The 27,246-nt window shown below is 38.2% G+C and overlaps 2 protein-coding genes across 4 annotated transcripts in view; one reads left to right on the plus strand and one right to left on the minus strand.

Annotated features, from left to right (window-relative positions):
- The window catches only part of scn1laa (sodium channel, voltage-gated, type I-like, alpha), a 72,406-nt gene that overhangs the window by 21,739 nt on the left and 23,421 nt on the right, over positions 1-27,246 (plus strand). For 2 of the 3 annotated variants that reach the window (XM_019352502.2, XM_019352503.2), the window contains exon 1: positions 24,462-24,614. Coding sequence is in view for 1 of the 3 variants with exons in the window: in XM_019352537.2 (XP_019208082.2) it covers positions 167-299; positions 402-640; positions 763-936; positions 3,375-3,731; positions 3,908-4,333; positions 4,884-5,016; positions 5,106-5,260; positions 5,517-5,690; positions 5,777-5,899; positions 9,231-9,497; positions 9,584-9,640; positions 10,372-10,509; positions 10,600-10,704; positions 10,809-11,079; positions 11,175-12,220 (3,798 nt within the window). In the remaining 2 variants the exon portion in view is untranslated. Of the gene's footprint in view, positions 1-166; positions 300-401; positions 641-762; positions 937-3,374; positions 3,732-3,907; positions 4,334-4,883; positions 5,017-5,105; positions 5,261-5,516; positions 5,691-5,776; positions 5,900-9,230; positions 9,498-9,583; positions 9,641-10,371; positions 10,510-10,599; positions 10,705-10,808; positions 11,080-11,174; positions 24,615-27,246 lie in introns of those variants that run through there. The other variant, XM_019352537.2, reaches the window with a different exon arrangement.
- slc38a11 (solute carrier family 38 member 11) lies at positions 11,360-23,281 on the minus strand. The gene is made up of 15 exons (XM_003447401.4): positions 23,223-23,281; positions 22,984-23,104; positions 22,468-22,542; positions 22,212-22,346; positions 21,995-22,060; positions 21,792-21,898; positions 21,632-21,711; positions 21,394-21,464; positions 20,455-20,616; positions 20,251-20,363; positions 19,851-19,982; positions 18,118-19,762; positions 12,036-12,121; positions 11,886-11,947; positions 11,360-11,394 (listed from the first exon to the last, which is right to left on the minus strand). Exons 1-12 carry the CDS (start codon positions 23,232-23,234, stop codon positions 19,523-19,525), a joined length of 1,314 nt encoding a protein of 437 aa, XP_003447449.2. The 5' UTR covers positions 23,235-23,281; the 3' UTR covers positions 11,360-11,394; positions 11,886-11,947; positions 12,036-12,121; positions 18,118-19,522.

Here is a 27,246-nt window from a genome sequence, read left to right on the forward strand (position 1 = left end):
GAATAAGTGATGAAACATTTCTCCCATTGGAAACGCTATGTCCAGATGAACAGAATCAACCTTTTGGAACACTGACAGTGATTTATGTTAGTGCTGTTGTTTATCCATGGCAAAATACAACACATTTTTGTATGGCTACATTTCATATATAACAATCTATCTCCAGCCTGAAACTACTGACACAGACAACAGGCAAAGTAATGGAGGAATAAGCCAGGAATATATGGACTTCCTTAAGAGCCGAGAGGCCAGACAGAGAGCTCAAAGTCTCACTAGTGTAATTACGGACACAATAGAGGGTAGGTGTTTTTTACAATTGCATGAATTGCCATTCTTGTCTTGACTACATCTACAATGTCATTGTAGCTTCACACAAATTTTTTTCATCACTTTGCCATCAGAACTTGAAGAGTCAAGACAGAAATGTCCAACTTGGTGGTACGATTTTGCCTACACTTTCCTCATCTGGGAGTGGTGCCCAGGGTGGCTGAAATTCAAGAAAATCATTCATCTAATTGTGATGGACCCATTTATGGACCTATTCATTACTATTTGCATTGCACTCAACACATTGTTTATGGCCATGGAGCATTATCAAATGACCCCTAACTTCCAGAACATGCTTAATATCGGCAATAAGGTAAGTCAAATTAAGAGCTGATTATTTTTAATCAAATATTTGTTATTTTTTATTAGTGTTCATTATTTGTGTGTGTGTGTGTGTGTGTGTGTGTGCGTGTGTGTGTGTGTGTGTGCATAAAGATATTCACTGGCATCTTCACAGCTGAAATGGTCTTCAAGGTTATTGCACTGGACCCATTCTATTACTTTCAGAAGAAATGGAATATCTTTGATGCGATCATTGTTAGTTTAAGCTTGATAGAGCTTTGTTTGGAAAAAATGAAGAATATGACTATCTTGAGATCATTCAGATTGGTAAGTCGATAAATGCACATCTACGATAACAAGCAGTAGTAAGTGAAACCTTTGGAATTGTTAGCATAAATTTGTCATAAATCAGCACAACTGGGAGCACCTGGCCAGCCTCCCTGGAGCCTGTCTCAGTTTTTGATTGGTTTTCATCCACTCAGCAACATGTCAGTTATGTAGTTGCCTTTGGTCATGTTACCTAATGCTACAGTTAGACTACGGAAAATAGTCGTTGGAGACATGAACAAAATTATTGCAACTGGGTGTAATGAATTTGTAATCTCATGGCGGTCAAATTCAGAACGAGAATACTCTACTAATCCCAAAGAAAATTATGTGGTCACAATTGATCCAAGACACTAAGAGAAGTAACCAAACAAAATTAAATAATACAATGTATTACAAAGTTGCAAAATATAACAAAATAGATTTTAATACAAATACCTCTAATTATAAATATCCCAGTATATTACCTAAAATTAAATATATATAGTTGAGATTGAGGTGCCCTTCTAATCATATTGACTTTGTAATTTTCTTTGTTGAGGATGTGATATTGAGTCTGTTCAACTATTGCAGCGTGTACTTGATTAAAATTATTTCTGCCTGTGGCTATGGCGTTCTGTGGTGCATTTGGGCAATCTAAATCTCTCAAGCTAGGCATACACTGTGCGATTTTTTTTCAGTCGCGTTATTCAGCTCCTGCTCAAACTGTACGATTGACTCACAGGGGTTAAAAGTTCGTAGGTCATGATGCAGGGTCTCACACTATAAGGCCCAATGCTCTGGTGCGACCTGAGTGCTCACACTGTGTGTCCCTAACATGAAGGTTATAACACAAAATCTGTCACTCGCTCTCTCTCTCCCTCTCTGTCTTTCACTCATCCAACTAATTTTGTGAGGATACATCGAAAAGGTTTAGATGAGCTTGCCAAAGTTCTACAAGTTGTGCTTTCATTGCTTGTGTCCAGATCACACGCTGCACTGCCGTGCTGCTCCGTCTTTTCACTTTCATTTCTGTGTTTGTGCGTGTGCAGTGTGAGAGGCTGCGTTGAACACCTCAAGACAGCCGATAGGATTTCAAACAGGTTTGATTTTCTTACGACCAAACGATTGATGATCGGGATCTGGTCGTGGGGTGTTAACCGCTTCTCGTTACATCATGTATACTACACAATGCACGACACACGATGAAGCCGAAACTCGGGCCGATCACCAAAACGGTCGCACGACTGAAAAATTGGCTCAAAATGGGCCAAAAATCACACAGTGTATGCCCAGCATTACTGAACGTGCTCCTGTGAGTGGCAAGCAGGACATGGAGAGGGTGGGAGGTATTATCCAGTATTTCCTTTATGCTGGGCTCACACTGTGCGATTTTTTTCAGTCGCGCGATTCAGCTCCTGCTCAAACTGCACGATTGACTCGCAGGGGTTAGAAGTTCATAGGTCACGATGCAGGGTCTCACACTATACGGCCCGATGCTCTGATGCGACCTGAGTGCTCACACTGTGCGTTCATAAAATGAAGGTTATAACAGAAATTCTGTCGCTCGCTCTCCCTCTCTGTCTTTCACTCACACAGACACGCACACCACCACCATCAACTTTATGAAAAACATTGATCAGGCAGCTGTGATTGAGCAGCAGTGTAAATCCAACTATTTTCACGGTTGTTGTGGTCATGATAATTTTGTGAGGCCACATCGAAAAGACTCGAGTGAGCTTTCCAAAGTTCTACAAGTTGTGCCTCCATCGCTTGTGTCCAGATCACACGCCGTCTTTTTCGCTGACATTTGTGTTTGCGCGTGTGCAGTGTGAGAAGCTGAGGTGACACCCTCACGACGGTCGCGACCAAGCGGACCAAGCGATTGATGATCGGGAGCTGGTCGTGAGGTGTTAATCGCTTCTCGTTACCCCATGTACACTACACGATGCACGATGCACGACGCACGATGAAGGACAAACTCGGGCCGATCACCAAAACGGTCGCACGACTCAAAAATCGGCTCAAAATGGGCCAAAAATCGCACAGTGTGAGCCCGGCATTATCTTGGACAACATTTACCTCAGTGACACCAACTTTAGAGAGTCCACCCAGAAATAGTGGCCAGTGATCGAGTTCATCAAAGATAGATTACCAGCGGATGTCCAGAAGGCAGGAACCTGAGCTGAGTCCCTCCACTACACAAAAACCAAGATACCAATACACACACAAACAGGGATAGAGAAGAGGAGAGGTAGAAAGCATAAGAGGGAGAGACAGACGAAAACGTAAGGACAGAGGGACCATGAAACTGCAATTGTTGGGGTAAAGGTTGTTTCCCAACTTTTTAAACATAGTTCCAAAGGACTCACATGCTTCTTCTTGCCACTATACATCATGGCCTGTATGTTCTGGTGTTTTTTTAGTTAGGAAATGACTTTTTTTGTTTTTGTTTACAGCTTAGAGTATTCAAGTTGGCTAAATCCTGGCCCACTCTAAATAAATTGATCAAAATAATTGGTAATTCAGTGGGGGCTTTGGGCAACTTGACGCTGGTCTTGGCCATTATCGTCTTCATCTTTGCTGTGGTGGGCATGCAGCTATTTGGAAAAAAATACAAGGAGAATGTGCATAAAATTTCTGAGGACAACACTCTTCCTCGATGGCACATGAATGACTTCTTCCATTCATTCCTTATTGTTTTCCGTGTGCTTTGTGGAGAGTGGATAGAAACCATGTGGGACTGTATGACAGTGGTTAATGAACACATGTGCATCGCTTTCTACATGACGATCCTGATTATGGGAAACCTTGTGGTAAAACTTTCAATGGTCTTTCAATTCATTAATTTAAACTCAATAAACTGATTAAAAATGTAATTCTTATTTAAGTAATTGTACATAGTGCAGTTTTACAGTAATATGTGTTTTGTTGTAATCAGTTTATAATAGTTTCAATATAAATTTTACCTGTCCATGTCATTACCTGGCAGGTCCTGAACCTCTTCTTGGCCCTGCTGCTGAGTTCATTCAGTGCTCACAATCTAGCATGGGCAAAAGATGACAAAGAGACAAACAATTTGCAAATTGCCATTACACGTATATATGAAAGCATTTCCTTCAGCACTAGCTGCAGCAGTGCCTGCCTTAGAGAGAAGAAACTAAAGAAGGAAGAGGAAAAATCTCTGGAGGAACTCCACAAACCTTTAGGGCCGAACAGTATCCTCAACCATGGCAATGGGGAGGTGATCGGCGTAGAAAAAACTGGGGACAAATACATAGTCAGCACCAAAAGCAATGATTCCATAACATCTTTCATCAACAACCCTAGTGTGACTGTCACCATCTCTATGGCTATGAAAGAACCCAATACTGAGGACTTCAACAGTGCTTCATCAGATGTAGTGGGATGCCCTGCGGTAAGGATATTCTTGGTCTCAAAAATCTCTAAAGATGCCTTATTTTTGTTTTAAACCAAGCCTTACAAAAGTTGAATATTTATGAGATGCAATGCAACCACATAGTGTAAGAGAACACTGTTGTTGGCGTAAGTTAGGTATTTCATTAGTAAAGGTGAAGGGATCAGCCTAAAATCTATAGTCATGGCAATGACATGTATCGTACACACTTGATTCAAAATCAACCAAAAAACATAAAATCCAATTAGGAAAAAGGTATTTTTACTGTAAAAACCACAAACATGTTTATCAAATCATTTTCATAACTTGAAATGCAAATATAAATTGTAAATTTTAAAAACTTATTCACAAATTTTGAAAATAGCAAAGTCATATACAAATAATTACCTAAAAATGCAGGCAGTGCCTCAGGTGTTTTTTGTACAACTATTTAAAATATTCTGTCATTTTAGTAGTTTTCACAATTTCTTTGTGAAACTAGTCTTAGTCACTGGCTTTGTTATATCAGCTCATCCAAGATTTTCATCTACACTCTTGATTTCATCCACAGATGATCATTGATGATGGACAGTTCAGCTGCTCAGATGCAAGCACAGTGGATGATGTACCAGCTGGAAAGAGAGGAATTTCTGCAGACTTTGAATTAGAAGATGATATAGATCCTAATGCTTGTTTCTCTGCTGGTGAAACTAACACCTGCTATAACTTTAGTTTTAATTTGAATCTGCATTTTCCATGACTAAAACACCATCTAACCATTGTCTCTTTTCAGTCTGTGTGCAGATGTTCCGTTGTTGTCAAGTAAATGTAGATGTGGGCTGGGGTAAAATATGGTGGACACTACGAAAAACCTGTTATCAGATAGTGGAGCACAACTGGTTTGAGAGCTTTATCATCTTCATGATCCTGCTTAGCAGTGGGGCTCTTGTAAGTATTTACATAAAAACATCTGGCATCTAATCAGGCAGTTCTTAACTGCTCATGTTTAAAAAGTTTTTCATTTAATATTACTGAATCAGTCTCTTTCAGTGATCTGTTCTCACGTCTGTTTTGGAACAAATCCTGAGATATTGTCTGCAAAGTACTATTGATATTTTTAATGGAAATTTCATTATGTGCATGTTTGGCATTAATACACTTTCCATTTGTATTTACACTTACCTGTCTTTTTCCTCACATTTAGGCATTTGAAGATATCTACAATGAGCAGAGGAAGACTATTAAAACAGTTTTGGAGTTTGCAGACAAAATTTTCACTTGCATCTTTATTCTGGAGATGTTATTGAAGTGGATGGCATATGGATTTGCTAAATATTTCTCAAACGCCTGGTGCTGGTTGGACTTCCTAATTGCTAATGTACATTGAAATGCTGCTTACACAGAAACACACAGTTTAATATATCTTTGCCGCTTATAACGTATTTGTAATTGTATGTTTTCTAGATCTCACTTGCCGATCTGATAGCCAACGCATTAAATGCTAATAATTTCGGTCCCATGAAGTCTTTGAGAACCCTACGAGCTCTAAGGCCACTAAGAGCCCTGTCACGCTTTGAGGGCATAAGGGTAAGAGCTGTTGGAACCACCTATCCATTCAGAGTCATGTTGAAATATCTACCACTAATTCAGTAAACTAGACTACAACCTAAATCTCTTCTTTTCCACTTCATTGGGTACACCTTGCTAGTTCTGTGTGGGCCTCCTTTAGCCTTCAGAACTGCCTTTATTCACTTTGTCATAGAATAAACAAGGTTCTGGAAACATTCCTCTGAGACTTTGGGTCCATACTGACATGATAAAATCACGCGGATGCTGCAGATTTATTAGCTGCGTATCCAGAGTACAAATCTATGGTTCAAACACATCCAAAACTTGCTCTGTTGGATTTAGATATGGTGACTGTGTAGATCAGTCTGAGATTATTTGAGGTTTGTGGGACATTATCTTGTTGGAAGCAGCCACAAGAAGATGAATACAGTGTGGTCATAAAGGAATGGTCATGGTTGCTTATAATACTCAAGTAGGCTGCGGCATTTAGGCAATACTTAAATGGATGGCTCGATTAATCGGTAATGAGAAGCCTAAAGTCTGTCGAGAAAATATCCCCCACACCCTTGCACTACGACCACCAGACTGAACTACTGGTATAAGGAAGAATGAATCTAGGCTTTCAACTTTTTGTCCTATCATCCAAATGTCACAACAAAAATCAAGACTCAACCCGGCAGCTTTTTTCCAGTCTTCTTTAGTCTAATTTTGGTAAACCAATTTGAATTCTTGCTCAGTTTTCTTTGTTTAACTGAAGTAGTGGCATCTGATGTAATCTTCAGCTTCTATACCCCATCTGTTTCAAGGTTGGATGTGTTGTGTGTTAAGAGTTGCTCTTCTGTTCACCTTGGTCACAAAAACTGGTCGTTTGAGTTACTATTGGTAACCTGTAAACTTAAACCAGTCTGGTCATTCTCTGACCTTTAGCATCAAAAAGGCATCTTTACCCAGAGATTCGGCTCACTGGATATTTTCTCTTTTTCAAAACATTTTCTCTATTTTTTCTCTTATGAATTCCAGCAATGGATGTAAGGTCATCAATTTCTGAATTTTTTCTCAGCTAATCTCATCAAACAAGAGAAATCTCAATACCATCTGTTTGTGTCTCTGGTCCACCTCCCCCTCATTCACTGTCGGTGTTTAACTCAATGACCATACATGATCTTTCACTTCTGCTGGATAAAATGAAAATCACCACTTGTCCAAATGACATTCTACCTGCTGGGCTGTTTTCAAAATGTTCTCTCTGCCATTGGCCCCTCTATTGTAGAGATATGCAACGCCTCTCGTTTAACAGTGTGGTGCCTAGGTTCTGTAAGTATGCTGTTGTTGAACCAATATTAAAAAACAGCAGTTCAAATCTAACACAGCTTAAGAATTACAGGCTTATCTCTAAGCTAAAATTGTGGCTCTGAGTGGTTTCAGTCATACCTTTCCAATAGATCTTTTAGCTTTTGTGCAAATCAGTTTATGTCAAACCTGACGCGTGGAGTACCGCAGGGTTCAGTTCTGGGACCTATTCTTTTTCTCCAGTGCATGTTACCTCTAGGACTTATAATTAGGCAGTTCCCTGATGTGTCTTATCACTTCTAGACTGATGATATTCAGCTCTGCTGCTCTTTTAAGCCAGTGGAAGTCCAAAAGTTGTTCTCTTTTAATAAAATGTTTAGCTTCCATTGAACAATGGCTTGGTGACAACTACTTGCGGCTGCACTCAGAGAAGTCAGAAACGGTAATTATTGCTCCCAACAGCCAAATATCTGTAATCAAGCAGCATCTTGGTTCTCTTGGCTCCTCTGTTCAGCCGAGTCTCAGGTACCTCAATGTTATTTTTTGATTCTGCCATGTCCCTACAGCAACACTCTCAACAGCTAATTAGGAACTGCCTTTTTCAACTAAGGATTATCTACAAAATGCGAACATTGTTGTCTGAATTGGAAATACTGATTCGTGCTTTTATTTCATCTGGCTTAGATTATTGTAACAGCCTTTTGTCTTTGTTTGAGCAAAAAGAATCCTAACCGTCTCCAATCAGTCCAGAATTCTGCTGCATAGCTCTTAACAAAGACACAAAAATAGAGAGCACATTACACCCGTTTTATTCCCATTACACTGGCTTCCAGTACATTTTAGAATTCACTACAAAATTTTAGTACTGACTTTTAAAGCTGCCTACATCTCGGATCTTATAGAACCCCATGCTCTCCCTTGCAGCCTGAGATCATCAAAGGCTGTTGGTAGTTTTAAGACCAGAGGAGATTGATCTTTTAGAGCACCAGCCCCCAGGTTGTGGATTGCTTTGCCTCCATCTTAAAGTTGCCTTGATTTTATTTATTCTTTCAAACAGCAGCTAAAAGCTCAGTTATTTAGACCAGCGGTCCCCAACCCCCGGGCCTCGGACCGGGGCAGGTCCGTGAGTCGTTTGGTGCCGGGCCGCGAGAGTTGAGGCTCAGGTGTGAAATGTATGGTTTTCAGGGTTTTTATCGGTTTTCAGCGTTATTTTGTTATCGCTTTTATCGTTAACTCAGTTTTCCTGGGTCTTTTCACGTGTGTTATGAATAAATCTTCTTTTTTTCGGTACCGGTACTAGTTTTATTTTGTTGTATTTATCCGCGACACCTTAAAGGCCGGTCCGTGAAAATATTGTTGGGCATAAACCGGTCCGTGAGGCAAAAAAGGTTGGGGACCGCTGATTTAGACTGGCTTTCAACCAGAGTTGTGCCTTAGGATTGATTGTGTTTTTTTATGTACATCTGTTTTATATTATTGTGAAGCACTTTGTGGTTCTTATCATATGAAGATAAGTTATCACAAATCTCCCTTATCGAGTTACCGCGGATTGCCCTGTGCGTGGGGCTGCACAGCATCAATGCGTTAACTAGCCAACCGCGCTAACCCATTGATGCCGTGCAGCCCCACGTCATCAATGATGTCGACAATAAAAATTCATCTACGTGGAATTTTATTTTTGACTTGTCATATACCAATACCACATAAATGGACAAGACAACAGGGTAATATTCACAGGTTGTCAGACGTGAGCAGGTGAGGTACTGGAGCCTAGAACAGGAGGTTAGCTCACAGAAAGTGGAGACAGGATTTATTAAAGTAATCGTTAACTATTCGACTAATCTAAGAAAAATTGGCAGATTTGTCAACTACCAAAATAAACTTTAGTTGCAGCCCAACACAATGGCACTTAAAAATGTGTTTTTTCCTGTTTTTTTATTTATTCATTTATTTTTAACCATTACCACAGTGTACAATATCATGCATCAGTTTACAATTCTGTGATCTCTGTCTGCTGTACAGATATGTTATGTTATGTGATTTGTGTATTGATGTGCAGGTGGTTGTCAATTCCCTAATGGCAGCCATTCCCTCTATCTTCAATGTGCTGCTGGTATGCCTCATCTTCTGGCTCATCTTCAGTATCATGGGAGTCAACTTATTTGCGGGAAAGTTCTACTATTGTGTCAACACAACCACAAATGAGCTGTTCCCTGTATCACAAGTGAAAAATATGTCACAGTGTAATTACACGGATGCTAGAGTGAAGAACGTCAAGGTCAACTTTGATAATGTTGGCATGGGTTACCTTGCACTGTTGCAAGTAGTAAGTAAAACAGTATTTTGTTGCAAATTTTGTAATAGAAGAACATGTTTTTCTACCGTTGTCACTTCCTGTATTTTTTTCTATAGGCTACATTTAAGGGTTGGATGGAAATCATGTATGCCGCTGTTGATTCTCAAACCAAGGTGGTGATTTTTTTGAACTATCTCACCATATAAATGCTTTAACTCCTGTAAAATGTCAATGTTTTATTAAAATCATATTACACTTTCTTTTGCTGAGGCGGTGACACATTTCTGATGAAAAATTTGTAACAATGTAAAATATATTTTTTGAAGTGAAGGGTGGTCTAACATGAGCAAGAGCCAACTTTATCTTAAAGATCTGGATGACCTCTACTGTAATTTCCTGCTTCTAAATTCAGATAAAACAGGTTATTCTACCAGCCCTAATAATCTTAGAAATATGGTGTCTAACCAAATGTTAACTCTGGATGGCATTACGGTGGCCTCCAATAACATTGTGAGGAATCTTGAAGTCATTTTTGGCCAGGTAATGCACATATTAAACAAATATGTAGGACTGCTTTCTTTCATTTGCGCAATATCTCTAAAAATTAGAGACATCAAAAACTAGTTTATGCATTCATTACTTCTAGGATGTACCACTGTAATTCATTATCATCAGGATGTTCTAAAAACTCCCTGAAAAGGCTTTAGTTGATCCAAAATGCTGCAGCTCGAGTTTTTGACAGATACTGACAGGGACTAGGAAGACAGAATATTTTACGTACTGTACACACAGTGCTAAGTAAGCAAATACCACCAAGGCAGAGTTTCCTGTAGAATTAAATTACTTAAGGCACACATCCGCTTGGTCTCTGTTTCAATGTCTTGTTTTTTTGTTATCATTGTAGCCAGAAGAACAACCAGAGTATGAGGTCAACCTATATATGTACTGTTATTTTGTTGTTTTCATCATATTTGGAGCCTTTTTCACACTCAATCTTTTCACTGGTGTTGTTATTGACAACTTCAATCAGCAAAGGAAAAAGATAAGTATCAAACCTCTTTGTAAAAAAAAGAATTGGTATTTTCTCTTTTTTGATTTAAGTGATTTAACGTGCCTATCATGTTTTCTTTACTTAGGAGGTCAAGACATCTTTATGACTGAAGAACAAAGGAAATACTACAATGCCATGAAAAAACTGGCGTCAAAGAAACCACAAAAACCGATCCCTAGACCATCAGTATGTGACTCAAACTTTGACTGCATTCAATATGAATTAAAAATCTTATTGTTTTTTTTCTAAAATGTATTCTTGTTTATTTTACCCATGTCTATCTGTTTCAGAACAAGATTCTAGGATATATTTTTGATTTTACCACCAAGCAATCTTTTGATATTGTGATTATGGTTCTAATATCGCTTAATATGATCGCTATGATGCTGGAAACTGATGAACAATCAGAGTACAAGAAAAATGTTCTCCACATAATAAATGTGGTATTCGTTGGCATCTTCACTGGAGAGTGCTTATTGAAGATGGTCTCGCTCCGGCACTACTTTTTCATGAATGGCTGGAATATATTTGATTTCATCGTTGTTATTCTGTCAATCATCGGTATGACTCACATCTATTTACAGTTTATCTCTGACAAGTTTTAATATTGCAGTAATCTGTCATCCAGTGTTTAATCTTTTCATTTCTTTCTTTAGGTTTGTTTCTTACTGAGATAATAGAAAAATACTTTCTTTCACCAACCTTGTTCAGAGTCATCCGACTGGCACGGATTGGCCGCATCCTCCGCCTTATCAAAAGCGCCAAAAGAATCCGCACACTCTTGTTTGCCTTGATGATGTCACTTCCTGCCTTGTTCAACATTGGTCTCTTGCTCTTCTTGGTGATGTTCATCTATGCCATCATTGGCATGTCAAACTTTGCATATGTCAAGAAGGAAAAAGGTATTGATGATCTTTTCAATTTTGAGACTTTTGCAAACAGCATGATCTGTCTGTTCCAAATCACCACCTCAGCTGGATGGGATGCCTTACTACATCCCATTCTCAACAAAAATGGAGATGACTGTGACCCTGAGATGGAGAATCCTGGTAGTACTTTTAAAGGAAACTGTGGAAATCCTACACTGGGAATTACCTTCTTTGTGAGCTACATCATTATCTCTTTCCTTATTGTGGTGAATATGTACATTGCAGTCATCCTGGAAAACTTTGGTGTAGCTACCGAAGAGAGCGCTGACCCACTGAGTGAGGATGATTTTGAAATGTTTTATGAGGTCTGGGAAAGGTTTGATCCTCATGCAACACAGTTCATTGAGTATAAAAATCTTTCAGAATTTGCAGATGCATTGGAACCACCATTGCGCATAGCCAAGCCTAACAAGTTTGCTCTGATCTCTATGGACTTACCCATCGTGAGTGGTGACCGCATTCACTGCCTAGACATCCTGTTTGCATTCACAAAGCGTGTTCTAGGTGAGGGTGGAGAAATGGACATTCTAAAGGAGCAAATGGAAGAGCGCTTCATGGCTTCGAATCTTTCAAAGGTGTCGTACGAACCCATCAGTACCACCATCCGGCGCAGACAGGAGGCTGTTTCAGTTGTTGTCATCCAGAGAGCATTCCGGAAGTATGTACGGAAAAGTCTAAGAAAAGACACAAGACTCCATGAGACATCAAGTATTAACAATCAAAAGGATGAAAAGCTCATTTACATGGAAAAGGATAACATAGACAAACTTTAAGAAAAACTTCTAGTGCCGATAAAAACAAACTGACACTTTCTGCTGCCTCTCAGCCTTCATGTCATAGTGTGACAACAAATGGGAAAAAACAAATATGAAAAAGACAAAAGTGAAAAGGAAGTTGTGAACAAAGCTGTCAAAGAACAAGATATATAAAAGGAAATCTGTGCTACACCAAAGACACTGTAGTGAATGCAAAATGTTTACAACCTTTCACAGTGATCATGATATCCACTGGAGTCTCTTTTTTAATATGGATATCTGCTATTTCAAACTGACTGTGTTTTTTTTTTATTTTAGAGGAGAGTTTCTAAAATAGACAAGTGTCATTTTGGCTATAGTATGACTCACTTGGAAGGATTAAGGAGCAAGGATCCCTTATGTCTGCTAAGGATGGGCAACATTACTTAAAGTGTTATGAAACGCATATAAGTTAATCCTTTAACTTGAATTGCAGCTAATTTTGCTACCTGGTGTCTTTAATTCACTAGCTGTGACCTGACTAACCTAAATGGATCCTGATTTAGGTCTGACAGCATTCCGAATAGATAATGGCAGATGGCAGAGCAACAATTAAGGCTGAGGTTTTGGGGAAGGCTTCAGAGAGGAATGGTGGCAGTCGTATATAGTCGTATACAGAGAACTAGAAGGGGAGTGTTTGTCCCCGCTTCAAAATTCCGATAAATTATCTCCAATTCACTAGCTGGGACAGCATCCTCATTTAGATATGACAGCATTTCTAGTGGAAATAAATTGAGGCTGGTGCTTGGGAAAGGCCCCAGAAGAGACTGGCTGCAGCTCCTGGGCTAGGCAGATCCCCAAAGAAGGCATCCCCAGGAAGCAGTGATGAAAATGTGTGTTGCAAATGTCAAAGATGGTTGCAAATACATGATTGGTAGATTGACCTTATGACCTCAAACCGGTGATCTGTGATTTCACTGACTGAAGTGGATCTAATGGCAGAAATGCAGAAAGAATAACTGGAGAAGAAATCAGAAGGATTCCTGATGATGAGAGAACTTGAAGCTGAAAGTAATGGACCAAAGGCTAGTAAGGGCTTAGGGGTGAGTCTATCTTGAAATAGAATATGAAATCGGGATTACCTGGCTGGGTAGTTTACTTCATTTTGCATTTGGCACTGATGACTACTGGGTAGATTTCGTAAAATAATCAAGGTGACAATAAGCAGTTTTGTAAACACTGGCTGAATTTGGAAAAACAATTAGAGGAGGACCATCTTCCATGACAACCCCATGATAACATCTATGATAACCCAAAGAACTAGGAGAAGGGGTAGAGCTAAATGTTGTCAAGTGGGAAAGCTGATAATCATATAAGAAAACGATCCAGAATGATTGTGTCAAGAAGGGAGGATTTAAATGATGAAAGTGAGAAATGAAGGGAGGCCTTGAGGAGTTATGCACAGGGTAGAGTTCAGGTGTCCTAAAAGGGGGGAGTAGCTATTTGTTTACGAGAGGAGCAAGAAAATGCTTTTGGAGGAGGAAATTAATGCCACTGGGTTTCCCCATGGGCAGAGAAACCTGGAACCAGATGAAGTTGAGGGTCAGTGGGGTTGTGTGGGCATGCTGGGCAGAAATGACGCTGTCTGTAGAATGAGCAGGAGTCCAGGTAGCGGCACAGACATAGAACTTGTGAAGTCATTGAAATAATTGCAAACTGTGCAGTCTCCTAGTTGAATGACGAGTCTACCCTTGATATCTATGCCAGGTGGCAATTGAATGCTTGCAAAAGATTGTGTGGGTTTGAATTTTTGGAGGAGCGGCTGGAGCTAAGTAGGTGCGACCAGATGTGCAGCTTATTAGCTGTGAGTTATTTTGGGCTGGGATGATACAAGGTGAAGTGGGATATGAAGGTGCTCCACATATCAAACAAAAATGAGAATAAACAGCTTGTAGTACAGGAGGATCATATATAGCCAAAGAATCAGAAAGGGCGTATTTGAGGTGTGATTCTGCTCCTGAAATTCTAAATAATTATCTCCAATTGTTGTTATACTACTGACTGTTATATTACGCAAGCAGGGAAAAAAGGTTATATGCGATTACTGAAAAAAATCATGATTTGGTTAATTTTCTTTCTATATTTATTTTTCTTGTTTTTTTACTCTTTCAAAATGGTTCTAACTTCAGGTATAGGCTTTCCACCAAAAATCTGCTTTAAAAGAAAACTAATGGCACAGTATCAATGATTATGCATGCCAGAGTGTGCTCCATGATTTGTCCCAGTCCATCAGATGCAAAAATGTCATTGGGAGGATGTTTTTTATACGTTACAGAAACTTTCCTTGTAGTCCAAACAAACTCAAGCTTGTTGATTATCTTTGATTATCAGTGTCAGAGCAGAAACTCTAGAAAAATACGTTGCAAATTGTTCAATCATTTTTCAAATTGTTGACATTCCTGTGTTCTAGCTATCTAAAATTTAAACTATTGTTAAACATGTATACATTTTACCCTTAAAGGCTCCATACAATATGAAGTAAATGTGTATGTTTAACTGCAGTTTTTACAAAAGCATTCACTACAGCTAGAAGAGCCACAAAAAATGTCAACTTTCTGGTCAGTGTCAGTGTGAATGCCCTCACTAAAACTGTTTACATGCTTGTTTATGTCATGCTGTGGTTCAGTAAGTTGGTACGATGTATGTTAGAAGATGATAAGCTTTACTACAATATTAGTTCACTCTAGTAGTCTGACATTAGACAAAATTAAACAGAGGAACCAGTGCTTCAATAGGAGTACGCATGGGTACATGACAAACATATGGTATGCATAGTAATAGTGCACTTTAGAGAAATTTGACAAGGTATGCAACTTCATATTACCCATTTTATACCTGCTTTTTGTTATCCTGGTACCAGTTTAAGTCTGTCACTGGCAAAAAAAAAACTGTGTAAGCAGCTTATTAAACTAAACTCATGCTTGCTGTGATTTGGTCGAATTTTCTGTATCTCACAAAACAAGACTGATAATGAAGGTCACATAAATCGAGGCAGTCCATTTTTTTGTTACATAAAATGTCTGAATGTTGATGGAAACTTGGAAAAGTTTCTATTAAGAATGCACAAAGGCCTAATTCATACAAGTTCATTTTTAATGTTACACAGGCTGAGAGTGGGAGTGCTCCAACTGTTGTATAACAGACACAAAGAAGCGCTATAGCCAGTATACAGGCAGGATCCACGCACTACTGTAAATTTAAACAGGCTAGTTTGAACTTCAGTGTTGTATAAATAGACAACCATGAGGTGTTTAAGGACAAAAAGAAAAATTTGAAAGACCATAAATGAATATTTACTGAGAAGTTTCACTGGTACTTGCAGCTATTGCATTGGAATCAGTCTGGTAACAAAGACAAGTCATTCTTCTGTTTCCTGGATGAAGCAGAGATGCCTCTCTTCAGCTTTTCTCCTCCTGTTATCCCTCTGCTCCCAGACCACCAAAAAAACCAAACCAAAAATAAGCAAAAAACCAATTTAAACTAGATCAATTTAAACAATTAGAGCATGCTCTAGATTAAAGGAACTGTGCTGCAGTGGTTTGAATCATATCTATCTAATAGATATGATCTCTAATCCCTATTTGTTTGTGTAAATAGGGAGTCCTTTTCACACACTAACGTTAATTATGGAGTTCCACAGGGTTCCATGCTAGGACCAATTCTATTTACATTATGCATGCAAATGAAACCCAACTTTTTCTGTCCATAAAGCCAGAAGACACACAAGTTAGTTAAACTGCAAAAATGTCTTAAAAACATATTAAAGAGATCTTGAAGACCTAAAGACCTGGATGACCTCTAATTTTCTGTTTCTAAATTCAGATAAAACTGAGGTTATTTTTCTTGGCTCTAGTAATCTTGGAAATATGTTGCTTAACCAGATGTTTACTTTGGATGACATTACGGTGGCCTCCAGTAACATTATTATAAGGATGTCGTAAAAACTCCCTGAAAAGCCTTCAGTTGATCAAAAATGCTACAGCTAGAGTACTGAGAGGGACTAGAAAGAGAGAGCATATTTCTCCTATACTGGCTTCTCTTCATTGGTTTCCTGTTAAAGAATTGAACTCAAAATCTTTCTCATGATATAAAACGTCTTGAATAGGATGCAGAGCCCTTAGCTTTCAGACACCTCTTCTGTGGAACCAGCTCCCAGTTTGAATTTGGAAGACAGACACTAGCTCTACTTCTAAGATTAGGCTTAAAACTTTCCTTTTGACAAAGCATATAGTTAGGGCTGGATCAGGTGACCCTGAATCCTCCCTTAGTTACGCTGCAATAGGCTTAGGCTGCTGGGGGCTTCCCATGATGCACTGACTGTTTCTTTTTCACTCACTATGCGCTAAAAACACCACTGTGTATTTAATTGCTAGTTAATGTTAATCTCTGGCTCTATTCCACAGTATGTCTTTACCTGTCTTCCTACCCTCACCCACAACCAGTGGCAGCAGATGAATGCCCCTCCCTGAGTCTGGTCCTGCAGGAGGCTTCTTTCTTTTAATTATTCTTTCTTTTAATTATTATTATTATTATTATCATTATTATTATTATTATTTTATTCTGTCCCACTGTTGCCAAGTGGTTGCTCAAAGGGGGTTGTTTAATTTTTCGGTTTTCTCTCTATAGGGTTTAACCTGCAAAATAAAAGGCCTTGAAGCAACTGTTTTGATATGGCACTATATGAATAAAACTGATTTTAGTTGAACTAAATAACCATTTTGTCTGGTTTAGCTTCTTCAGTCTCAAAACATCCAGCCCAGTATTAAAACACACCCTAGCTCATTATCAGTAGGCCTTAATGCTCTGTATTGCATCTGCTTGGTGGATATTGCTAAATCATACCCCAAATTTTGCCTTTTGAGCACAGTTTGGACAGTTAGCAGTTTCATTCAATGACACAATAGTGATGGTTACAGTAAGAAATGCTTCTTTTTTTTTGTGCTTTTTTTTTTTTAAAAAAAAAGGTAATTTAATTGCCCTATAGAAGACTGAAGCACGAAAGAAATGATACCTATTGTTAAATAATATACGTGTATGTGTTAGCAACAACTGTGCTTGAAAACAGTCAGCATGATCACTCTGGCATGGTTAGGATTTGGATAACAAATGACACATAGTTTTGAAAGTCACATAAATCTTCACGTATGACTGAGTTTGAAAAAGTGAGAGGCAGTGGCTTAAGTCACCCCAAATATAAAAAGCCAGAAAAAAGAAACATGCCTTCATCCACACCCCAGCAGGTTATAAGGTAATGTAATTTATTTTTCCAAATAATACTCAAACCACAGAAAGATATAGGTAGTCTGCTACTCTCTATTTTCAAGAAGTGTGGCTGTGCTTTGAGATGACACAATACTTATGGAATATGAATAAAATTCTGACTGAGAGAGCTGTGTTTTGTTTTGGTGTATTTGGTGTATGTGTCTGAATGCTGTTTTAACAAATGGGGAAATCATAGCGTGCAGGTCAGGACTTGAAACTTTGTACAGCTATTGTGGAAGACTGAATTGGAAACTGTCATATGCTCAAATTCTCCATCTCAACTCTAATTTCAATCTGAAAATCTCATGAGACGGCCTCTGAATGCCAAGAAAATAAAGACCAACTATAAAAAGCTAATTTTTATGATTCCAACCACTGGAATACAAGCAGCTGACATCATCTCCAAGGCTATATACCAAAAGCTGATATGAAATTTTGTCCTGTAATGCATTCACAGCATCTTTAACTGCAATTTGGACAGAACAAAACAACATTTGTATCACAGAATATCAAACCAACAAACTCAATGCATGCACCATTTGCAAAAAAAAAACAACAACAACAAGAAACGCCACCAGGCTCATCACAGAGACAGAGGAGGTAGAATGTTTTACCTTCAAAGCTGTTCCCATGAGCTCGACATATGGTCAAGGCAAATTATCAGTAAAACTTTGGAAATGAAAAGAGTTCAAAGGTTGAAACATTTCCAACTGTGATTCAGCTGAGATGTACTATGGAAGAGGTTCAGGGCCACTGGGAAAAAAAGTGGGCACGTCTTTTTTTTCTTTTCTCTGAGAAAAAAGTCTGAATTCTGAGATTAACAGTTATTACAGCTGGCAATCCAAATGACTGCTCTGCATACCTCAGACCAGAGCTCTGCGGATGAGACTGGCAGCCAAACCTGCTTCTTTCAAGTGATGCAATCGGGCAAATATTTTAATACGGGCGAAAACCACACGAGGTCATCAGGATTATCATTTGCATGCAGTTCCTCCTTTCTTTTAATCAAAATTAAAAATTGAAATTAAACGGTTTTCTGATCATGCCTTGCTGCTTTTCTAAGCAGCTTCAAACTTCCATCACCATCAGTATTTAAAAAAAAAAGTTAAGCTTAGTTGTGGAGCCCTACTGTCTCGATAAATGATCCATAACCCCGTTTTGCAGTCCAGTCTTTTTTCTGCGGACCATCCTAGAGTAGTTTATCCTCTCCCCTCCCTCCCTATGAACAACATGCAGTCATATATGTGTGTCTATTGACACAGTGCACAACTCTACCAACTTTTCTGTGTACATCTCTGACGCTGCATCGCAACACTCAAGCGCAAAAACGGGGCGTTTCTCTCATTTGCGCTTTCTAGTAAACTTACGACTTGACATTACCACGTAAAGTAACAACTTAGCTCAACCACCTATTAATAAAATCCACAAGCGACTGTGTCCATTTAGTGAAATAAAGCGTAGTCCGTCAAAAGACACAAGAAGCCTTGTTGTTTTTTACTTCCTTTTAATAAACGCTTTATTTGTCTACAGCGACATCATGCGGGAATATGCGGAAGCCAACTATTTCCCTTCCATGTATATAATAAACACAAGTACCAAGAAAAGTCTGTAAAGTCTAAAACAATAATAATAATAATAATAACTTAAATTAATTTATTAGAATAAAGTAAAACTGAAAGTATTTGAATACCTTAATATCACACTCATCCATGAGTATTCCCAAGAACAACAGCCGGCCACCTAGGTTGTGGCCACCATTAAAAATTCTCCCTTAAAGTTTTTTTTCTTTTTTGACTAAAGTTTGAAAAAACTATATAACCTGATTTTGCACTAAAATGTAAATTCATGTTAATGGAGAGTCCTTCCTCTTCCACCCTACAGTCTGAAGTATAAGGCAAAGCACCAATAACCTAACAGCCAATAAACATATAACAGAATTGAGGAAAGTGTGTCCGTATACATGTGTAAACAAAAACGTTGGGTTTTTTTTAAGACATCTAAATATTTGACACATTATTTTCATACAGGTGGTACAGTGCTAGAGGCATTGGCATCTGCACAGTAGAACATCTCCACTCCATGTGAACAGCCTTGTGGGTAGATGCCAGTCATGATCAAACCAGTGATCATGATGAACAAGCCGATTATTATTAACACCGCGGGTATCAAGTTTTCACCATCGAACCAGCGGCCAGAGGAAAGCTTAAGGAAGCAGGCAGATGGGATGATGAAGATCAGAGGTGTAGCACTCAGAGCACCCTGGATGGAAGAAGATAATATCAGTAAGATAAAGAGAAGAATGAATTAGCATACCTAAATAAATAATTTTATGTCAGTGCAGACTTACATTCAGTTCCAAAACAACTCCTAGACAGTCATAGGCCAAAGATATTGATGTGCAGACTGCAACTATGAGCATGGTTATGGCTGCATGTTCAGTTTTCGAAAGATCTCGGCTGCAAATGACATTAGATACCACCTGAAAAATACATTTGTGAGAAAATGAATATATTTAAATATATATGCATTTTCTACAGCTGTTAAAAGATTTTTAAAAACTAAAACAATTTATACTCAGGAAGCTGCTGAAGTATTTAAAAGATGTTGCTGTATTTTTTCTATTTGAGAAGTCTTGCTGGAGCATTTTTGTGCAAAGTGGCTAAAACCCTTAGAATATCACTTCCCCACATATGTAATCATTTAACAGTTATTTTTTTCTGATTGGCCTGTCAAATAGTGTTACTTACTTCTCGTGTCACAAAGCACTCCAGTGGGAATGTCGTTATTATACTGATGCCAAAACAGAAGCGACCAAACGTTGCCAGGTTATCATTTCTACAGTAGTTCTCAAATATGTCTCCTAAAAAGCATAAATTCCGATATAATTAAACATGGTTTTGTGGCATTTAAATTGCACAGACACCTGCTATACATTATGTACCACATGGTACCTTGTGTGTAGCCAGTGAAAGTTGTATAGCCAGCAACGGCAAATCCAGCACTGATTATTAGTGCTGAGCCTACGGAGATGTGAGTGACTTGAGACCAGTTTGCAAGAGTGGGCTGCTCCAGTGAGCCATAGATAAGAAAGCTGTTGTGGTGGCATATGAAGGCTAAGGACAAAAACAGAGCAGAATATTGAAGTTCAGCTGACAAAAAAAAGGAAACATGTTGAAGAACAGTTTGAGGTGTTTCCCACATGTGATATTAATGGTAAACTGAGTGTATTATTTATGTTACACTTTTACTTGTCCTAGCTTTCCAGCATATTAACAAAAACCATCAGAGGAGGCTGACAAGAATGCAGCTTTCTGGTAACAGCATATTTTTTTCTTTTGTGGCTGAGTGTGTCAAAAATAATAGGCTTGATCTCCTTACAGTAAAGCTGTGTTGCAGGTCCGGGCTATGATGGATTTTGAAATTCTGAGCCTTAGCACTTGGATACTGATGAATAAGCAGTAATGGCTTAATTAATACATTTTGGTCCCTTTTGATCAGGAAAACATGGAAATACATGAGGATCACTTAGTGTTATTGCCATATAATGGTCTAATGACCAACAATTTTACAAAAGAAAAAAAAATGTTGCAAGAAGATAGCCAGCAATAAGCCATCATGTTTCTGGTCTCAGAATTAGTCCATTATCTATAAGCCTGAACTTGTTTGGTCTCCAACACTTCCTGAAAAAAGTCTCAACCACCAATCAAACTCATGTTGGTGTTAAGCAAATGACATACTCTTTCACGAAATTCCTGATGTCATAAGGCTGGCATGCATGCTGTGCTTTTATTATACTATTTTCTTTTCTTGTCTAGTGGTAACATACAGTACTACTAAAAGTGTTCTAGAGATGTACAATATCAGTAGAAGCTCAATGCACACAAACTCACCAAAAGACATTACACCTACTGCCTGAATCGCATTCCACTTTGCAAATGCCCATGCATCATCTGTGGGGAGGCTAAAGGGTACATTTATATATTCAGTCGTCAAAGAACACAAACATACATGAGTTTGTCTGTAAAAGTGATGAATAGGTGATTTTAAAAAGAACCCCATGTTTCACACACAAGTGCAATTAAGCAAAAATCTACGTGGATTAGCAAACTACAGAGTATTCATCCATACATTTGGGGTCCAAAGGTAGCTGCTCTGATGATTACAATGATGAGGATGATAACTGTCAGCACCATTGACAGGAAGGACACCTGGTAACACATGTGAATATTTTATAAGCTGCTTTAAAATCACCACAATGCGCTGGATGCTATAGAAAAAGCAAACTTACCTTCCCAAGTCGCTCTATGTTTCGATAAAGTGAGAGAGGGAGCGTGAAAACAACAGTTGATAGTATGATCACAAAGTGACGCTCCGCGAGTATGTGATCTGGGCCAACTGTAACACAATAAATGTGAATACAATAAATGTCAGTGTTTATTTGTTGCACGTTTTCTTATTTATAGGCAGAGATTTGATCACAATTCACTATACCTCCAGGTATTCTTTGAAAGACTTTGGTCAGTGTGTCACCGATTGTGATGTTGTAGCTGATCATCGCTGAAGGAGAAAAGTTCATTTTATTATTCCAATTCATTTTTGTTAACCAAAAGTCAATAGATGAACAGTAACAGGAATACTGCACTAAACAAATGCTTTCCAGAGCATTAGACAGAACATGCTAAAGGGCATGATTTAATACTGAACTTACCAATGAAAGGATAAAGAAACTGCAGTCCAGATAAAATTACAAATCCAGGGAAACCAAATGTGCTGTGTACAAGTGACTGATAACTGTTTGTCCCTGACAGGTTTCCTCCTTTTATAAGTAGAATGATTGAGTAATCTTCCATGAAAGACAAAGTAAAAATATGTTATTTGTATTGGTTGCTTTTGTTTTGACTCATGTTTTATTTGTTTTTTTCCCCATAAAGATAAAAAATAAAATACATCTTTAGTAGACTTACCTGTGATGAATCCAACAACTATCAAAAGAAGAAGGCCAAAGGGAAGCCCTGCCTGGTTCAATGCGTATGGTAAACCTGGTTAAATAAATAAATAAATAAATAGGAAAATGTACTGCTGCAGCTGATAATGTGTACAATTTAATTTAAACGTCTCCAGAAAGCAAAAACTGCAGAGTACAGAAGCAGCACAACATCTGCACTGGTTCTTAACAAACGCATTTCAGTCTTTTTATAACTCATTTTTAATGGTGTAAGCATAACAAAGAGTTAAATTTATGAAAGACGGTAACAGGCGCTAGTCATATGATACAGCTGTGGGGCTTGAACAGTATGAAAGCTTCTCCTTGTTACACCGAAATGAGCAAAACTAATTGATTATTCAACAATATTTTTACAGAAATAACAGTTTGAAGTCTTTCACAGGTTTTCATCCAAGTAATTGTTTGCACATAATTTAGTTAACTTTTGTTTAAGGCAGTGTGATAAAAGCTAAAGGCATCTCAAGTAAATATTTACCTATTATTCCAGATCCTATAATAGAATTGATAAAATTAAAAGACGCAGATATCATTGAATTTCTCGACTTTCTGGCATCTTTTTGTAGAGGAATTAATGTGGTGCCTTCTTCAGAGTTTAACTGAAATTAATTTTTAAATGAAGACAAAGAAGAAAAAGAAGAAGAAGAAGAGAAAATCAGTTAATAAGAAAGACTTTAGTCTGTTATTAAAATCCTGCAAGCATCATTTTAGACTTACCTGCTGAGCCATTTTTGAGCACCTGTTGTTCTCATTCGTCTCATTCTCGCTTCTGTCTGTTTAGCGGTTAACTCTCACATATTTGTGGGTGAAGTTTGTAAAAACGCCTCTCTGTTTCAGTTACTCGATTCAAAGCAAAAACGAAAATAACTCAACAGCGCCATGGGTTGGTCGCTGGAATACGGTGCAAATTAAGCGTAGGAAATGCAGTGATGCAGAATAGGGGGGATTCAGGTATATTAATTTTGTCAGTGAGCCAAACCTTCACTAATTAAATTCTTAGGGGAGGAGTAGTTTGTACTTTGACACTTGTGCCGAAATATGTTTGGACGCATGCAAGGAAATTGCGAATTAAAGGATTTATTAAAGGTTTAAAGGCTCTGTTAAAGCCCCCGTTATTGAGAACAAACAGATATACACTACAGTACGTGTTTGTCTCACATTGTGGGTTGTAAATATGAGATCAGGGGCTTTATTTCTTTTATATGCTACCTTTTCCGCCCAAAGGATACTGCGGCTACCACAACAGAATCAGACATAAAGGAAAATGCGCTCGTAACGATAACTGGTACCCCTATGTATTTATTTATTTACTTATTTTCAAGCTTTGTATTTATTTTTATTTTTATTTTTTGGCTCAATTTTTTGTATTAAAACTTACATTTATTTCTCCTTTGTTTTGTGTAGGTCCACGTTTTAGCCACAATTCAAAAGCTATTAGAAACACCCCATACTATACCACTATATGTATCCACCAGAGGGTATCAGACTGACTTACTGACTCTTAAAACTCCTGACTCACACTCATCCACCCAACTTTATACAATAATTTCTTACAAGGAAAACGAGGATGGTGCATATATAGTCTGCTGCTGTGCTACCATGAAGCGATATAAACAGCTTTTTTTGTGTGTTTTTTTCAGTGATTGCAGCATTTCGGACAGAACAAACCTGCCACCAATGACATCACGCCTCTTGGGCACAAAGAGAGTTGTAGAACACAATCAGATCTGTTACTGTGGCTTAAGTTTTTACTTTCTGACTGAACTCCAGAATCGTATTCTGGACAATTACACGCAGTGATGTTCACCATAATAATATCTGGTATCTGCCCTTACTCGGTATTATGGAAGCTCCCCGGAACCGCTTTACTACAGTACTCCCTCCTGCGCGGAGGGGCGGACACGGTCTCGCTTTCTCTCTCTCTCTCTCTCTCTCTCTCTTTCAGGGTTTTCCTACCGGAATCGTGGAAATGACCAGGTCTGCGTCGGGAGAAGCGTCAAACACCATAATCGGATTGACAGGCGTATTTTAAATCATTTCTAAAAAAGTTTCACCTTTTCAAGATATTCTCCAGAGAAATCTCCACCTGGCAAGGATGGAAAACTAATGGTGAGTGGAAACCACGGCAACTTTTTATCCTAAATGTCCTTTAAAAACAAAACAAAACACACGCACACACACATTTTGTCCTAAGTTGGTTTTTTGTTTTGTTTTTGTTATCGTTTTTTTTTTTAACGTAATAATTATAAGAATTGTTTTGAAAAGTTATTTTATTTTGGTTAGTCATATAGGGAAGGCGGTGATTGAGAAGTCTTACAGTGTTACATTTAAGAGACTATCTATCTATCTATCTATCTTGGTGCCTTAATCTAAATTGAAGGTTATCTATATATCTGCACAAGATTTTTCAACCTTGGAAGTATGGCATAGTCTTTGTAGCTACATAAATATTACTGATATCAGTTTTTATGGAAGCCCTGTGTAGAAAAACATGATTGAGCTCTCAAGACAAGACAAGACAACAGATTGCGGTTTACAATATATTACAAACGTTAATGGCCATGGCAGCAATTATTAACCCACACTCCATCTTAGATGACTTCCTGTTTCCCCTACTGTCAACATCTTTATTAGATTGCTGTCAATTAGAGATGAGAGTGTCCTGTTCAGTCCTATCCGCACCGTATGGTAGTCTGACAGGTTGTTCATAAAAGCATTTCAGAGATTGTTAACAGCTATTCTGCCAACGCCCTGGATATGCCAGACTGAATCTTGACTCCGTACCCCGTTGGAGACAGCAGCAGGCATTAGTTGTGAGCTAGAAATGTGAGTGTGTCACAAACCACCTCTTATCTCATCTAAGTACTAAGATGCACTTTGAGGTCATACAAATTAAGTTGCAGTAATGTACATAAAATATTAAAGTTGCACTTCCGTTTGACACTGTGTTTAATAGACTAGGTCAATCATCCATTGAAACTTATTACCATGAGTCAGTCTAATGTTTGGTGACTAATCAACTCCAAATACATTTTTTTGGTATTCTGTTCTGTTGGGGGAACAAATTTCTCTTAGGTCAGTACGCAAACGTTCATAATGCAGACTGGTTACTGATAAACTAAAGTGGGCACACTGAAGCTTTGAAGTGGTAGTGGCTCATATCTCAAGTTATGTATAATGAGTTGGGAACAGACTGACAGAATGATGCATGCCTCTTTAGAGGTTACTCACTGCAGGCTGAGCTACAGGAAATCAAGGTTTATTTTATGTTTGCAGATAATCATGAGACTTTTGGTAAGTTTGTCTTACTGTTGCCACTGTTTTTTAATTATCGCTTTATAGAGTATTTAGACCATCAATTATTATTTTGTGTCAAATAACTAGAAAATGTATGGTACTGGTACTGAAGGATTTACTTTTATATTGTGAAAGAACATGTCTCAATGCTATAGTCTATGAGCTGTCGAAGCTGTCAAATAGCTTAATAATAACTTAGGGAGCCAGAATATGGTAGGGCTACATGAATACAATAAACAAAAAAATAAAAAAAAATCTTACTAGTACAGGTTTGAAATACATTTTGCATTCAGAAATGCCTTAATTTTGCATGGCAGAGTGTCAAGTGTTTTCAGTGTCCTGAAAACATTCCTGAGAGATTTTGGTCCGTTTTGTATGGAAGCCCATTTCTGCTAATATATATAAATATATATGTATATATGTGTGTGTGTATATATATATATATATATATATATATATATATGTATGTATATGTATATATCCATAACTTTTGAGTTATCTTTCTCAAAATTTTTAGAAAAGTAACTCGAAATTTTGAGTTAGCTCTGCCAATCCGTAATCTACGTGGAATGCACACTCAAAACCGGATCGCAAATTGACGCTTTCGAGAGTACGTTTGCTGATAGTAACGCCATGTGATTCAGCTAATACCACAAGGATTTCATCATTTGTGAAGCCACGGTAAAAATAATCAGCAATTTGTGCATTCATGACTGGCTGTAATACTGGTAGCTTAGCTGTAGTATTTGTAGCTGTGGGCTTCAGCTTCCGGGTAACAAGGAAATGATGTCATTCACCTAGATTACTGACTGACAACGCTAACTTGAAATTTCGAGAAAGATAACTCGAAATTTCGAGTTATGGATACTTTTTTTGTTTTGTTTTTTAGTGGCGGAAACGAGTTTCCATAGTATTGACATCATAGTGTCACACAGTTGTTGCAGATTTGTCAGCTGCTTCATCCAGGATGCAAATCTCCCATTTCACCACATCCTAAAGGTGCTCTGTTGGATTGAGAGGTGGCGACTGTGGAGGTCATTTGAGTGCAGTGAACTGATTGTCTTGTTCAAGTGACTAGTTTGAGGTTATTTGAGCTTTCTGACACTGCATTATCCTGCTGAAAGCAGGCAACAGAAGATGGGTCTACTGTGGTCACGAATGGATGGACATGGGTCATCATCAATGGTCAGGTAGCCTGTAGCCTATAAAACCATGCTCATTTGGCCCAATATTAAGAAATACCATTACATCACCATCTGCAGCAATAAATGTAAATACAAAGCAGGATGGATCCACGATTTTGTGTTGTTTATGCCAAAATCAACTAAATGTCAAATAACTGTAGTTATTTAAGGAATAGTGAGATTATTGTTAGATTTCAGCATCACCTGTACAGTATTTATAAATATTAGGAAGGTTTAGCTTAGTGTGATGGCCAGAACTT

This window comes from Oreochromis niloticus, linkage group LG16 (assembly GCF_001858045.2).
Source record: "Oreochromis niloticus isolate F11D_XX linkage group LG16, O_niloticus_UMD_NMBU, whole genome shotgun sequence".
Taxonomy (NCBI): Eukaryota; Metazoa; Chordata; class Actinopteri; order Cichliformes; family Cichlidae; genus Oreochromis; species Oreochromis niloticus.